The 13,937-nt window shown below is 38.9% G+C and overlaps 5 protein-coding genes across 7 annotated transcripts; 3 read left to right on the top strand and 2 right to left on the bottom strand.

Moving 5' to 3' along the window:
• The first annotated feature begins 2,266 nt into the window (after positions 1-2,266).
• LOC18030530 (protein ACTIVITY OF BC1 COMPLEX KINASE 1, chloroplastic) lies at positions 2,267-6,244 on the top strand. Of its 2 annotated transcripts, none has more exons than XM_006412535.2 (14): positions 2,267-2,697; positions 2,981-3,187; positions 3,289-3,378; positions 3,478-3,624; positions 3,730-3,894; positions 3,999-4,139; positions 4,247-4,426; positions 4,562-4,757; positions 4,836-4,963; positions 5,101-5,172; positions 5,264-5,376; positions 5,478-5,601; positions 5,703-5,772; positions 5,897-6,244. In XM_006412535.2, the coding sequence occupies exons 1-14, from the start codon at positions 2,392-2,394 to the stop codon at positions 5,959-5,961; spliced, it is 2,004 nt and encodes a 667-aa protein (XP_006412598.1). In that variant the 5' UTR covers positions 2,267-2,391; the 3' UTR covers positions 5,962-6,244. The 2 variants fall into 2 exon arrangements, with proteins under 2 accessions (XP_006412598.1, XP_024005058.1); XM_024149290.1 differs by having other exon boundaries at positions 2,372-2,681.
• Positions 6,245-6,549: 305 nt separating this feature from the next.
• LOC18030529 (protein CHROMOSOME TRANSMISSION FIDELITY 7) lies at positions 6,550-8,497 on the top strand. Its single transcript, XM_006412534.1, has 6 exons — positions 6,550-6,710; positions 7,007-7,241; positions 7,320-7,415; positions 7,503-7,571; positions 7,934-8,259; positions 8,344-8,497. The coding sequence occupies exons 1-6, from the start codon at positions 6,550-6,552 to the stop codon at positions 8,495-8,497; spliced, it is 1,041 nt and encodes a 346-aa protein (XP_006412597.1).
• A 629-nt stretch (positions 8,498-9,126) lies between these two features.
• LOC18030528 lies at positions 9,127-10,781 on the top strand. 2 transcript variants are annotated; one of them, XM_006412533.2, is made up of 2 exons: positions 9,127-9,250; positions 9,652-10,781. In XM_006412533.2, the coding sequence occupies exon 2, from the start codon at positions 9,769-9,771 to the stop codon at positions 10,597-10,599; it is 831 nt and encodes a 276-aa protein (XP_006412596.1). In that variant the 5' UTR covers positions 9,127-9,250; positions 9,652-9,768; the 3' UTR covers positions 10,600-10,781. The 2 variants fall into 2 exon arrangements, with proteins under 2 accessions (XP_006412596.1, XP_024005695.1); XM_024149927.1 differs by lacking the exon at positions 9,127-9,250 and adding an exon at positions 9,261-9,543.
• Positions 10,735-11,830, bottom strand: LOC18030527 (putative F-box/kelch-repeat protein At3g24610). Its single transcript, XM_006412532.2, has 3 exons — positions 11,807-11,830; positions 10,794-11,707; positions 10,735-10,741 (listed from the first exon to the last, which is right to left on the bottom strand). Exons 1-3 carry the CDS (start codon positions 11,828-11,830, stop codon positions 10,735-10,737), a joined length of 945 nt encoding a protein of 314 aa, XP_006412595.2.
• A 110-nt stretch (positions 11,831-11,940) lies between these two features.
• Positions 11,941-13,871, bottom strand: LOC18030526 (cytoplasmic 60S subunit biogenesis factor REI1 homolog 1). Its single transcript, XM_006412531.2, has 5 exons — positions 13,596-13,871; positions 12,858-13,418; positions 12,595-12,764; positions 12,277-12,492; positions 11,941-12,187 (listed from the first exon to the last, which is right to left on the bottom strand). Exons 1-5 carry the CDS (start codon positions 13,698-13,700, stop codon positions 12,031-12,033), a joined length of 1,209 nt encoding a protein of 402 aa, XP_006412594.1. The 5' UTR covers positions 13,701-13,871; the 3' UTR covers positions 11,941-12,030.
• Between the last annotated feature and the right edge of the window lie 66 nt (positions 13,872-13,937).

The raw sequence follows: 13,937 nt of genomic DNA, 5'->3' as shown, positions 1-13,937 counted from the left end.
CCATTTCCCCACTTTGTCACTTCCTTATCGATGTCGAACAAAACTTTCTTTCTTCTCCCAAAATAAATTCGCACATATCCTTTGCTTCTGTACACTGTTATATTCGGTACCTGATAATCGTTTCGTTTGAATAATTTTGGTATTATGGGCCTAAGATGCTGGACCGCTTGATTTCTCATCGGATAGGTAGGTTCTTGCTAAAGAATTTTTCAGCAATCGGATTATTGTCCATAATCGCTATTTGTGTATATGAGTTTACAGATTTAATCCCAAATCTCTTGACAACATCAACCCAATTGAAATGATCGTACAAGGTTTTCTTACAACCGAAACTGTCTTTTCAATACTATGATTATCAAACAAATTGACTTTGATTTCTTTTGGTTTTGCAAGGCGGCATTAATTGTATTACAAACAAATTTGTATATGTGAAAATACTTGATCTTTTTATTTTGGACCAAAAAAAAACTTGATCTTTTATTCTAGTTGGTACAAAAAAGCCAAACTTAGCTAATTTGTTATACTAATCAACATCGGGTTTCTATGTCTAGTTTTTGGAATACCATTTTGTGTTTGTGTGGATAAATATGTACCATGGCCTATATAAATGGTAATCATGATAAATTGATATTGTATACATATAATATAAATTATGAATCTTAAAGCGAAGTTTAAACTTTAAAATAATATCGAAAACATATGAAAAGATGGATATCATTCGTCCTTACAATTTTAAATGGATATATTAACCAAACAATATAGTCTCTTTGAACACATCTCTCTGAGCTGTCTTCATCATTTAAAATTAATCAAGACAAAATAAATGCATTACTAATAAAGACGTGATTAAGACTTGAGCTATAATCGATGATCATGCTCATAATAGAGCTAGTGGTCCTTCTAGTCTTAACCGATAGAGATCGTGTCATCGAGCTCGCAAGGGTTAAGAGTTCAACAAAGAAATTAGAGAAATTCTCGACTCCTCCAGACAAAAATAACATTTTCCTACACAAGACGTACGCTAAATGTTTGTGATACAAATTAACTTCTAATATCCTCATGATAAATTAAAGCATCTTATGTATTTTGGATAACGTAACATTTTTTTTTTTCAAACATGGTAACGATTATGTTTGGAAACTATGGATCAAGTCACTGGTGAACCTAAAAAAAATCAGATAAAAAAACCGTAATACATTCCGAGACGGAAGCAGAACAGTGGAAGAAATTAGAAAGACATAACAAAACAGATGTACATGAAAGTCATTTTTGTGATCATCTGCAACACAATATGACTATTTCTACATCATTTTTACAATATTTTGTTGTTGTTAACAGGTTTGCTATTTAATGCATGAGAAAGAAAGTTTAATGTTTGTGCTTTTTATAAATTTCAAACGCAAAATACCAAATACCAAATACAAACGAAAATTGTTTTACATGTTTGAGTTTAATTAAGTTTGCAGTGATAAGGAAATGATTTAAAATTTTTATTTATAGCCATTTAGAAGAACTCATATATGAATGGAAGCAAAGTATAGTTATTGACTGAGAGATTCCTGGGACCGTACTTTTAGGCTATTGGAGGAAATGGCCTAATTTAGATGCCACACTTTGTAGTGGGATGCTATAACAAATGGAATATATACGAACCTCAAGTCATATAAACATTACTAAATATTTTGAAATCGAAACAAAAAAAATATTACTAATATTTTTCATTGGTTGTTATCGAGAAATTTTAATATTTTTTTTTTGGGCAACTTCTATCATTAATTAGAGATAATCCATTGATTCGTATCATACAATACGAACGTGTTGTTAGCTTTTTTTTTTTTTTTTTTTTATATAAAGATGTGCCGTTAGTTGCCAAAACGTCGCATCTTTCGTGGCCATACATGGCACAACACTTTCTCCTTCGCAGCTTCTTTCTAGACGCCGTCGCCAAATATTATCACTACCTTAACTCCCAATCTCCCATTATATCATTATCGTATTTCTAGATTTTCTGTACTTATCCGTTATTGAATAGAATGTCGTCCACAAAAAAAGTGTATGTGAATTAGAATATATTACAACTGCGCCCCATATATTTCTTGACCAGCATATCTATCTTAGAAAATGTACAAACTACAAGATAACAAAATAAAAAGTTTTGGGGTCATTTTGCGAGAAATTCCATTTGTTGTGGGCTTTTTGAAACGTGAAGGTAATAAAGTTCTAGTTTATGGGAAATAAAAATAAAAGCCAAAATAATTATCTTTTGTGGTTGGCAGTCGATTATTCCATTTCCGGCAATAGTTTTATGTTCATTTTCTCCACCAACAGTTACGTATCCACTGTTCCTTCTTCTTCTTCTTCTTCTCCGGAAATCGCTTCGCTGCTGATCCAATGGAGTCAATCCACTGGAATAGCTTGATAAATCCTAAATTCTCCCTAAATCAGAGCCCTCGGAGGAGAAACCGTGCTGTTTTTGATCGGAGAGATGCTCCTTCACGGCGGGGCAGGACGTTCTCGGCTGTACGGACTTCTAACTTTTCCGTTACGGCGAGGGCGACGGATGTTTCCCCTAGAAAGAATTCTAAAGACGCGGCGGTGATGACAAGTGTGCGAGTAGGGAAATCGAGCACGGCGCTGGAGCAGCTGGATATCGAGCGAGGCGTTTGCGTGCCATTCCGAAAGTATTCCCCGGAGACTGTATGATTGCCTCTGAAATTTGTTTCTTTAGCTCAATTTTACGCGTTTTGTTGATTTTTGAGCTTGGTTAAAATTGTTCATCTTTATTGGATTTGCTTTGGTAGTGTCTTCTTAACCGAATCGACATGTTTGTATTCATATGAAATTTCACTGATTTCTCTTTTGTTTGGCGATGAATCAAAGGAAATCTAGCTAGATTATGCCCAGCTAAATTTACTTTCACGATTTTTCTTGTAGATTGTTTGAAATTGGAATTTACTGGTGTTTTTTTTTTGTTCCTCAGGTGAGGAGTAAAGTGCTGGAATCAAGAGGATCAGTCGTCTCTCTTGCTTCGAGGGGTGTGGAGATTGTCTGGAGTCTGGGGTTGTATTGGTCTACCTTAATGTATGATTTTTTGGTTGGAAGGGACGAGGAAGTCGTTCCGTTCCGTGCTAGGCAGCTTAGGAACCTTTTGTGCAACTTGGGGCCTTCATTTATCAAAGCTGGCCAGGTATGTGGATCTATGGTTTTTGCTATGTATTTGTTTATAATGGCATTTAACCGGGGTTCTCGGAGTTATCTTCTCTAATATCTATTACATGTGGGGGGCAGGTTCTGGCAAATAGACCTGATATCATCCGTGAAGACTACATGAACGAGCTTTGCATACTTCAAGATGATGTTCCTCCGTTCCCTAACGAGGTAAAAATCTTATCTTTTTGGGGAAATTGTTGAGCAAGATTTTTTTCTTGTTATCATGTGCCTTCGTGTGATGAAGCTAAGATGTGGAGGACTTTCTAGGTTGCTTTCCAAATCATTGAGGAAGAGTTAGGCCAACCTCTTGAGGCCCTGTTTAGCAAGATTTCTTCACAAACGATAGCAGCTGCAAGCTTGGGCCAAGTTTATCGAGCTACTCTACGTGCCACTGGAGAGGATGTTGCCATCAAGGTTCTTCGAACTATTCTTTGAAAATCGTGATATTTCGTATGGGATTATCAAACTGGACTCGTTCTAAAGTTTGGGTTTGACAATATTATTATGTATAATATACAGGTGCAGAGACCACAGATAGAGCCCATAATTTACCGGGATCTCTTTCTTTTCCGAACTCTTGCCTCATTCTTAAATGGCTTCAGTATACAGAAACTGGGTTGCAACGCAGAGCTTATAGTTGATGAATTTGGAGAAAAACTTTTGGAGGAGCTTGACTACACCTTGGTATCTCATTCAACTTTTAGTTTGACTTTATGCTTTTTTTTTTCAATGCGCAGAAATAATAAGTCTTTATATAATCCCGGTTAACCTTAAGTTCTTGCCTACAGGAAGCCAGGAACATTGAAGACTTTCTGGAGAACTTCAAAGATGACCCCACTGTCAAAATTCCTGGAGTATACAAGAATCTTTGTGGTCCGAGGGTTCTGGTAATGGAGTGGATTGATGGTATTCGGTGCACTGACCCACAGGTATGACTTTCAAATAGGGTCCAACCCAAAACAAATTTCTTTATACCCTCCTTAAAAGTAAAAAATAAAATACATCTTGAGTACTGACTCTTACTAATTGTACTCAGGCCATCAAGGATGCGGGAATTGATTTAAATGGATTCTTGACTGTTGGCGTGAGTGCTGCTCTAAGGCAGCTGTTAGAATTTGGATTGTTTCATGGAGATCCTCATCCTGGAAATATCTTTGCAATGCATGATGGGCGTATTGCTTATGTCGATTTTGGGAATGTTGCTGTACTGAGTCAGGTAATTTGCGTTTAATGCTTCTAAGGTATCTAGGAACCGTAATATACGAACATATGTCTCTTTCCTGTAGTGATTCTCACATCTGTATTTATAGACTTTGTCACTCATAGTCTAACTAAATCCTTTCTTTCTCAGCAAAACAAGCAAATTTTGATTGATGCTGTTGTCCATGCCGTTAATGAGGACTATGGAGAGATGGCCAATGATTTCACTAGGCTTGGATTCTTGGCCAAGGGTACTGATGTTTCTCCTATCGTCCCAGCTTTAGAAGCCATCTGGCAGAATTCTGCGGGGAAAGGACTTGCAGATTTCAATTTCCGAAGTGTTACAGGTATGTACTGTTTCATGCGATTTCCATACAAGATAAATTGATTTCCAAGCACATCTGAGTCTCATGTTTTTCTTGCAGGCCAATTCAACAAGCTTGTGTACGACTTTCCCATCCGTATTCCGGAGCGGTTCTCTCTTGTTATTCGTTCTCTGCTTACACAGGAGGGTATATGTTTCACGCTGAAGCCTGATTTCAAATTTCTCGAGGTGAAGTTACATTTTGATTCCTCTCTTCAAACATAGGGTTAGCACACATTAATCCTGAAGTGAGCAGATACTAGCGATATGTTCACTGACATTTCCCTTCCCACACTAAAAGCTGGCTTTTTTTTGTTTTTGTCTAGGTTGCTTATCCATATGTAGCAAAGCGCCTTCTAACGGATCCAGATCCTGCACTTCGGGAACGCTTGATACAGGTTAATTGATAATTCTAATGTCATCTCTCATAAATGGAATGTCAAATTGCTATCCCTGAAATCAGAGCTCTTGTTGCCACCGCCGTTTTAGGTTCTATTTAAAGATGGAGTGTTCCAATGGAAAAGGCTAGAAAACCTCATATCACTTGCAAAGGAAAACGTTGGCCAAATGAGTAGCAACCCTGCTATACGAGTTAAGCGTGTGTAAGTAACCAAAATTTTATATAAGCATTGTTCCAAAATCTCAATCGGTCACTCAGTGAAGATTAAATTCTTAACTCATGTTCTACGCATGGTATTTTCAGGGAGAGTAAGCTTGACTTGACAGATACCATTAAGGACGGAGCTCGTCTTTTCCTGCTTGATGAAGGCATTCGCAGGAAACTTATTCTTGCACTCACAGAGGACTCGAAGCTTCATGTAGAAGAGGTTCTTACATTATAAAACTTCACCACATTTTGTATCTGCAGCACGATATAGACACTTGGACCTCTAAAGCTAAAACAGTAACTCTAATTTTGTTCTTTCAGCTTGTGGATGTATACAAACTGGTTGAAGAAGAAGTAGATATTCCCACACTCGCTATGCAAGTCGTGCAAGGTAGGATATTCCCATCGACTTTCTTACTTATGATCCTGTAAACATGGTAATGTTTGGCCATTGATTTAGCACATAACAAAGTAGTTTTGTATGATTCTGAAAATCTCGTTCCTTTTGAATGCAGATTTACCGAATGTTTTCCGGGATTTCGTGCTGTCATGGAGCAACTCAGTTCTATCCGACAGATGAAGAATCGGGTTCGCACCTTTTTTTGTGTGGCTCTTTTGAAGAGGAAAGAGGTAATTTGTCAGGGAGTAGATGGGTAAAAAAACGTAGATTAATACAGTTTAATCTTCGGTGAATACATGTTACAAGTAGTAACTTAATACATACACACATACATGTAATTATATACAAGAGCACAAACTTCACTTGTTACTCTTTTAGTCTTTGACGTTGTCTAATGTAGTTGGATATATATACACTAACGTTTATTAATCGACGTCATCAAATCAAACCTGTAGTCTTCACACAACACTTACTATGTGGACTCGAAAGAGCTGTTGTTGTGTCTTGGCCTCGCATGCCGTATTTTTTTCACTTCATAGGAGGGATCTAAATTGTGCTCATTATTCACAACTGGGACTAAACCTTCAAATTAAATTCTAAATGGCCCACTAATGACCCAATTATCCAAATGTCAATTTCTTGTTATTCCCGTGGCGGCAAAATTTATTTATCGAAAAAAAGAAAATCTTTCCCGTGGCGCCAAAATCGTAGGAGAAGAGAAAGGGGAAAACAAATCTAAGAACATTTTTCGACTCTCTAAGCTAAGCTATGCAAGCAAAAATCAATTCTTTCTTCAAGCCCTCTTCTTCTTCTTCGTCCCCTATCGCCGCCTCAGTATCATCAGACACGGACGATGGTTTAGCCGTCTGGGAGAATAATCGAAACGTCATCGTCAATACTTACGAGCGTCGATCTGGGATAGTCGATAGGTATATGGATCATCTTTCGGGATTTGCTTCTCTTTAGAGTTCTTCGAATTTTCCTTTGTCTTCTTCAGCTTAAGGGTCTAGGGCTTCCATGAAAAAATCGAAAATTTCTCAGTTATGATCAATTGGGAAACTCCTAATTTGTGTGTTTTGTCAAGGCAAGAGATTAGAATTCATCTTTCGGACATTTGCCTCTGGGTTTTCGTTTGGAAACCCTTCTGTTTATGCGTAATGTGTTTTTCTTACTTTTGTAATATCTTGAATTGACATAATTTATGATCACGCTTTGGGTGTTCCAGAAGTGAAGTGCTTAAGGAATGCATCGGGAAGCCACTGAGGAAAGGATCTTCTTCTGCATCTAAAAACCTCAACAAGAAGCGCAATTATACCCAATTCCACTTAGAGTTGGGCCAATCCGATTTTCTTCTCAGACATTGCGCAGAGTGTGGAGCTACGTATGCTCCTGGAGATGAATCAGATGAGAAGAACCACCAAAGTTTTCACAAGAACTATATGCATGGAATCCCTTTTAAGGTACCTTATATTCTCAAGATATTATACGTTCCTTGATTGTTTGGTAAAGTGTCTGGTTTTTTTTTTAATTGTTCTCAGGGTTGGCAGAACGAGAGAGCGTTCACATCATCTTCTTTCAACAAGAACCGCATCGTTATGGTACTGGATAATGATTCTCCTGCACACAGAAACAAGGTTCATTTGTTTTATTCACCATTCAAGTTGCGCTGCTTACGGTTCTTCGTTTAGAGGTATTAACTGGGTATTCTTTTGTATCTGCAGGTGCAAGAGGTTGTGAAAATGATGGAGGTTGAGCTAGGTGAGGATTGGATTCTTCACCAACATTGTAAGGTATGAATCTCTCTCTATTGTCTATTCACGTCTTAAGAGACATTTCCGGATCAATTTTGTAGCTCATACATGGTTATTTAGTACAAAATTGAGCCACCTGAGATCTGATACAAAACTTGTTGGCAATACATGCTTTACTTTTGGCCAAATTAAAGGAGGAAAACCTTGACTTATTGTGATTTTCTTCCATGTCTATGATTTAGCACTGAAAATCAAATCAAGAACGTAGATTGTAAGAAAAAATGAGTTTCTTTGAATTCTTTTCCTGTCATCATTCACAAGAAACATGGTTATAAGCCAATGGTTTATTATAGTTTTTGGAGCCTCTAGTTACTTTCTTCGAACTATCATGTTATGTGTAGGTTTACTTATTCATTTCCTCTCAGAGGATCTCCGGATGTTTAGTTGCGGAACCAATTAAGGAAGCATTCAAGCTCATAGCTCCTCATGGTGATGAAAGACAGTTAAAGAAAGAGAGCTCCTCGCCTTCAACGTCCATTCAGTTTGGAAACATTGTGTTGCAGAGAGAAGTATCGAAAAGATGTCGAGAATCAGAAGAAAGAGTAGATAATGGAGCAATTGTATGTGAAGAAGAAGCTAAACCAGCTGTTTGTGGAATTAGAGCAATCTGGGTCTCACCTTCCAACAGAAGAAAAGGCTTAGCTACACGGTTACTCGATACGACGAGGTAAAGAAACTCTTGGCAAAACCCACCTGAAACCATTCCCATTGTAAATGTTCCATCATTTTTCAATGTTTGTGTGAAACGCAGGAAAACCTTCAGCAATGGGTGCGTTTTGGAGAAATCTCAGTTGGCATTTTCACAACCAAGCTCCATGGGAAGAGCTTTTGGTTCTAAGTATTTTGGAACTTGTTCATTCTTTGTTTACAAAGCTCAACTAGCTATACCAGGCCCAACACGGTAGAATGGTCCAATTAAGCTTTGCGATCATTTAGCATTTTTTTAACTTTTTTTTTGGGGATTTGCTATTTATAAGATACAAAAAATACATACATACTTTGGCCCTTATGGAACTGTCATAAGTTCAGTTTTAACGGAGTTGTAAAGAAAGTTGTGCTTAAACTTCGATCCAATTCCAATCCAAAACTTCAAATGAACCTAAAATAAATAAAAAATTCATAATTATGATTTTTAAGTTGGTCAAAGCTATGTCATAACTCATACGTTAACTATTTTGTTGTATGATTTTCATGAATAAGTAAATATCAAGAAGACTTTGTTGATTTATGCATTGCTTTGTAAATTTGATCCTAATTTTTGTTACTCAGTCAATGTCTCAGTGATTTAAAATTATGGTTAAAGTATGGGTTACTCAGATACTAATTAACAAATAAAAAATAAGATCATGATTTATAGACATAAATAAGATTTGAAAATCAAAGATTTAGAACCTTTTCTTATTTATTTAGAACCTAAAGTATAAAATATTATTATTAATCCCATTGAAAATTGTGAAAGTCGTCGCAAAATAATATAAAAATTAATCAAAGCAACCTTCATTTAAATATATGATTAAAATCATAATGATGATGTATTGAAAAGGTAAAAATGGTATGGAGATGAGAGAGAGAGAAAAAGGCTTCTTTCCCTACCAACTGCGAAACACTATCCCCACAAGAAACCCCAAATCCACTCCTTAGAAACTGCCAATCTCAAGGTCAGCTTCTTCCTCGACTTTTCGATTCGATCCTCTTCCTCAAAATTTCGCTTCTTCTTTCTCTTTTCTTCGATTTTGTTTGCTTATACTGATTACCAATTCGCTTCGTCTCTGTTGCTTTGGATCCGTTTTCTAATTTTGCGTTGGGTTCTGCTTATAGTTTTGGATTCAAGTATTGGTGTCCGATGATCGGTTTCTGAATCGTTTGATTTTGAATCCACTTCTCATTTCTGACCGTCTCTTTTAAGTTTGTAGCGACTGAATAGTTTCCAACGAATCTGAATTTGGTTTAGGTTCTATGAGTCTCCATCGAATCGTCTTTGCATTCTTAATTCGTTTATTATTTCTATCGTCTTGAGATTGTGATTGCTTAGCAAGTCTCGTTTACATGCATATTGCAGCTACATCAATAGGAACAGCATCCGGAGAAAATGACGACGTAGAAGGGTTTTCACTGAGTCTCTTTGAGTTCCCGATAAATCTGGAATAAGCTATTTTCATTTTGCATAATCTTATTAATGGCGCTTGAACATGTTTGTGAGAAGCGGCTTCAAGCAAAGACATTTAGCAGCCAAGAGTTTCAGCTAACGATCAACTGGGATGATTTAGTTTGTCCCATTTGCTTAGATTCTCCACACAATGGCGTGCTTCTCCAGTGTTCATCTTACGGAAATGGATGCAGAGCGTTTGTCTGCAACACAGATCACCTTCACTCAAACTGTTTGGATCGCTTCATAAGCGCCTGTGGAACAGAGTCACCTCCTCCAGCTCCAGCTCCTCCTGATGAGCCTCGGTCAAAGGTTTTAGAAGAGAGTTGCAAACCCGTGTGTCCACTGTGTAGAGGGGAAGTCACTGGTTGGGTCGTTGTGGAAGAAGCTCGTGTTCGTCTTGATGAGAAGAAACGTTGCTGTGAGGAAGAACGGTGCAGGTTTATGGGTACTTACAGTGAGCTTCGCAAACACGCTCAGTCAGAGCATCCAGATTCACGTCCCTCGAAGATTGATCCAGCAAGGAAGCTTGACTGGGAAAATTTTCAGCAGTCGTCTGAGATTATAGACGTGTTGAGCACAATTCACTCAGAGGTTCCAAGAGGAGTGGTGTTAGGGGACTATGTGATCGAGTATGGAGATGATGACACAGGAGATGAGTTTGAGGATGTTCCTAGCAATGAAAGAAGCTGGTGGACATCTTGTATTCTGTATCAAATGTTTGACAATATAAGAAATGCGAGGAATCGAAGAAGAGCAAGAATGAGTGAGAGCAGGAGAGGGAGTCGTCGCTCTAGCTATGATAATTCCAACTCTGATGACAGCTCTGTAGCATCCATAGAGTTCCCAGCTGGACATTGAAGCGAAGCAAATGAAGCAAGCAGCAGACCAGCTTATTCGTAGCCAGTGTTCTTGGTTTTGGACATTTCTCTTCTTTTTCTTGTTTTTTTCAACATAAATTTTCTTTTAGGTTTGTCTTGTGACATTTACTCGCAGTCACAACCTTGTACAAAGACATAAACGAACAAAAAAAATTGCTTTTTGGATATCGTAACCTGTTGAATGAGATAACAGAGAGAGAATACACGACCTTAGAGCTAGGATCAACTGTGAGGATAACATCGGACCACTCAACGTTGCCCCAAACCTGGCCTCCGCTTTGCCTTTCCAAGGAAATCTCGGCACACCAAATCTCCGAGCTCTTGTGACCACGACCACCAACAACCACGTGCACGTCCCAGAAGACGACAAGATTGTGACCAAAGTTGGTCAATCTGGCTCCGGGAAGAAACTCTTCAAGGTTTAGGCTGATATTGTACTTGATCTTGTGGCATGCCCAACTTAATGATGCAATCTCCCCTCTAAAGTGAGCCACTCTTGAACGATGAAGCCTCTCCTGGAAACTCTGCAAACCCCTCACCCTTTTCCAATCCATCCCCGCTTCATCACACCGATGATTCCAACTCCTCAGGCTCACACCAATATATATATATATATGACCGTTGAAACCACAACTGAATATCAACTTATCTATCACACACCAATCCCTTTTAAACGTAGGCTCTGAATCCAGATTCCCTCTTCCCCATTTACCTTGCCTCGGCAAGTAGTAGAAGCTTGTATTACATGAATCCACCACGTGAACCTTGTCATCTATCACCACACTGTCGTGTATCATACTCATTATAGGTAGTGAATCCGGATCCTCCTCAAGCGTTGGCTTATAATTTGGGAGGGCTTCCCAAGTTTGCGTCTTTGTGTCAAATACCTCTCCCCACTCGGAGAAATCCTCCTTGCGGTCCCTGCAGCCTCCCAACACGTAAATCTTCCCGTCTAGCACGCGAGCCGCCGGGGAAGTACGAGCCACTCTCATGGATGTCACGTGGTGCCACTTGTGAGTCGAACAATCGCACTTGGCAACGATTGTAGCAACGACGACGGAGATGCCTCCTCCTCCTCCTCCTTCCTCCTTTTATTATGCGGTGCCACTTCGATGCCGTAATGGAACATCGTCAAATCTCTCACGCTTTGATTAACAAGCGATATCCAGCATGTATCTTATATATACGTTTTGTTTCCCTCTTCCAGACATATTAGGATTTATTTACTCGAGAAAAAGGAAATTTGCTTTTCTTTTTTTTCCGTGATTTCCTCTTTATGACTACTAATGTTTTTTTGCTTTGTTTTTATCAGTGAACATGTAAATTGAATATATTGCTTAAAGCTCACGATTGTTACAAAAGTAAATGGAATCATCAGATAATCCAACACTAAGTGGCACAAGCTCAGAAACTAGTATGGGACATTATTAGGCAAGTTTCTTATGACATTACTCTTCATTGCGATCTTGGTACGCATTGTCTCGCCTCTCTTGTTCATCTCCTTGAGCACTTTCATCTTCACTGTGTCCTCTTTCGACGGCACCGTCTTCAGACCCAGGCTCTTGTACCTGAGAATTTACCAATTTGTGGAAATAGCATTAGTTAAGATTAAGTTGATGATTTTAGGTTTGAAGGATTAATGGGTTTGGAGACAAACCTTGAAGATAAAGAGGCAATAATCTGGTTGCTGTTTTGAGAAGTTGGGCGCGGCTTCTGTCTGTAATAACGCATGAACTCACGTGACCCAAGAGTCCTAGACGTAGTTGTGTTCTCGGATCTCTCGGTGATCACAAGCTCAGAACCACCAACGAGTTCTACAGCGTTGTCTGTTTCACCAGACACAACTATCTGGTCTCCAGCTTCATCAACATAGCTATATATATTCCAAAGGAAAATGCATTAAGATTTGGTATAAAAAAAAAGGAATATAGAGGTGAGAACAAGAATAACTGCGGGATTAAGAGAAACTTGAAACCTGCTGCTGTAGTCATAGAACTCTTCTAGTTCAGCATCTTCATCGTCATCACCATCACCATAATGCAATTTGCAATGACTCTTTGCTTCCATGTGCTTCCTTACAGCTTCTAAGCTGCTGAATGGACGGCACAGCTCATTGCAGTACAGACACATGAAGTCTCTCTTGACCTGAATGTACGACCCGTGAATAAGTACATAGCTGTGAAAAATCCAAAGCGTTACAACAATGAACACTGAATGCTAAAACTGATGAGCTCGAACCTTAAGACCGAGGTAAGTGAGAAGCCCTTCTGGATCCTTGAGATACTCAACGTCGGGAATAAAGAAACCATGATGCTTATGCATGTGAACCATACAGGTCTCTAAGTTGTTATGTTTTTTGTCACACATCAAACAGCAGGTTGGGTCCAGCTCATACTTGTCTGCATCATCTTCATCCATATCTTCTTCAGCAGATCCTGACTCATTTACATTCAACTTGGACAAAGAATCCGAGGCTTCTTGAGCAGCCAATTCGTCGTCTGAATCAGCCTCCACCCATTCATCTTCACTTTCTTCATCAAACGAACCTTTACGGCGAGGAGGAAGTGGCCTAATGATGGCTTTATCCTCCTCTCCGTTGGTTGTTGTCCCCTGTGAAACCCTCACAACGTGGCTCCGCGACTTAAGATGCTGCTCATGAGCCTTGGAGCTCCTGTAACCTTTACCACAGATTCCGCAACTATAAAGCATAGGTGCTTCATCTGATTTACCGTTCTCCTGAGCAAGAGCAGATTGTCTAGCCTCAAACAGCTCTTCTGTAACTCCAGGAACCCCAGCCACCTAACAGTTTCAACGTATTCAGAAAATTTCAGGGCAACAAGATCATATTAACTCGAGAGACTCTCAATTTCTACAACCTTGAAAACAATTCTCAATTTCGATGGAAAAGTTTTGTTTCTCTCAGATACTTTGATCTCATCCTAGGCAAGCAAATAATTCGATTTCAAATCGACCAACCTTGCGCTTGAGATTGTAGCGGTGCCAATCGGACTTGTAATGAAGCTTTCGCTCTGCTTCGTCGTCGAACTCCATGTTACACGCGTTACATGTTAAACCAGGCATCTCTCGATCACGATAACGATTGTTCTTGAGACGGCTCGTAGATGGAGGATCGGTGAAAGAGGGAAAACCCACCCGAAATCAATTGTGTTTAGTCTTAAAAGGGCCTCAGATCAGCCGCGTGTTATCCGACGGCTGCGATTCCCCCTCACCAAAAATCGACGACAACTATATTATAATCTATGTTATTTCTTCCGACGTCTTACCTTTATTATTACTTCCAAAAAATTTAAATCGGGT

Source organism: Eutrema salsugineum, unplaced genomic scaffold, assembly GCF_000478725.1.
Source record: "Eutrema salsugineum unplaced genomic scaffold, Eutsalg1_0 scaffold_1, whole genome shotgun sequence".
Classification (NCBI taxonomy): domain Eukaryota; kingdom Viridiplantae; phylum Streptophyta; class Magnoliopsida; order Brassicales; family Brassicaceae; genus Eutrema; species Eutrema salsugineum.
This window is presented reverse-complemented; position numbering and strand designations above follow the sequence as displayed.

What these genes read in the sequence shown, in the direction of transcription:
- LOC18030530 (XM_006412535.2), top strand. Translation starts at nt 2,392, where the DNA reads ATGGAGTCAATCCACTGGAATAGCTTGATAAATCCTAAATTCTCCCTA. An exon ending in CGAAGCTTCATGTAGAAGAG is followed by an intron (nt 5,602 to 5,702) that starts GTTCTTACATTA and finishes TTGTTCTTTCAG; the next exon opens with CTTGTGGATGTATACAAACT. An exon ending in CGCTATGCAAGTCGTGCAAG is followed by an intron (nt 5,773 to 5,896) that starts GTAGGATATTCC and finishes TTTTGAATGCAG; the next exon opens with ATTTACCGAATGTTTTCCGG.
- LOC18030529 (XM_006412534.1), top strand. Translation starts at nt 6,550, where the DNA reads ATGCAAGCAAAAATCAATTCTTTCTTCAAGCCCTCTTCTTCTTCTTCG. An exon ending in CGATCTGGGATAGTCGATAG is followed by an intron (nt 6,711 to 7,006) that starts GTATATGGATCA and finishes TGGGTGTTCCAG; the next exon opens with AAGTGAAGTGCTTAAGGAAT. An exon ending in CGGTTACTCGATACGACGAG is followed by an intron (nt 8,260 to 8,343) that starts GTAAAGAAACTC and finishes TGTGAAACGCAG; the next exon opens with GAAAACCTTCAGCAATGGGT.
- LOC18030528 (XM_006412533.2), top strand. Translation starts at nt 9,769, where the DNA reads ATGGCGCTTGAACATGTTTGTGAGAAGCGGCTTCAAGCAAAGACATTT.
- LOC18030527 (XM_006412532.2), bottom strand. Translation starts at nt 11,830, where the DNA reads ATGTCTGGAAGAGGGAAACAAAAC. An exon ending in CTGGAAGAGGGAAACAAAAC is followed by an intron (nt 11,708 to 11,806) that starts GTATATATAAGA and finishes GCATAATAAAAG; the next exon opens with GAGGAAGGAGGAGGAGGAGG.
- LOC18030526 (XM_006412531.2), bottom strand. Translation starts at nt 13,700, where the DNA reads ATGCCTGGTTTAACATGTAACGCGTGTAACATGGAGTTCGACGACGAA. An exon ending in GCTACAATCTCAAGCGCAAG is followed by an intron (nt 13,419 to 13,595) that starts GTTGGTCGATTT and finishes TGAAACTGTTAG; the next exon opens with GTGGCTGGGGTTCCTGGAGT. An exon ending in ATTGCCTCTTTATCTTCAAG is followed by an intron (nt 12,188 to 12,276) that starts GTTTGTCTCCAA and finishes GTAAATTCTCAG; the next exon opens with GTACAAGAGCCTGGGTCTGA.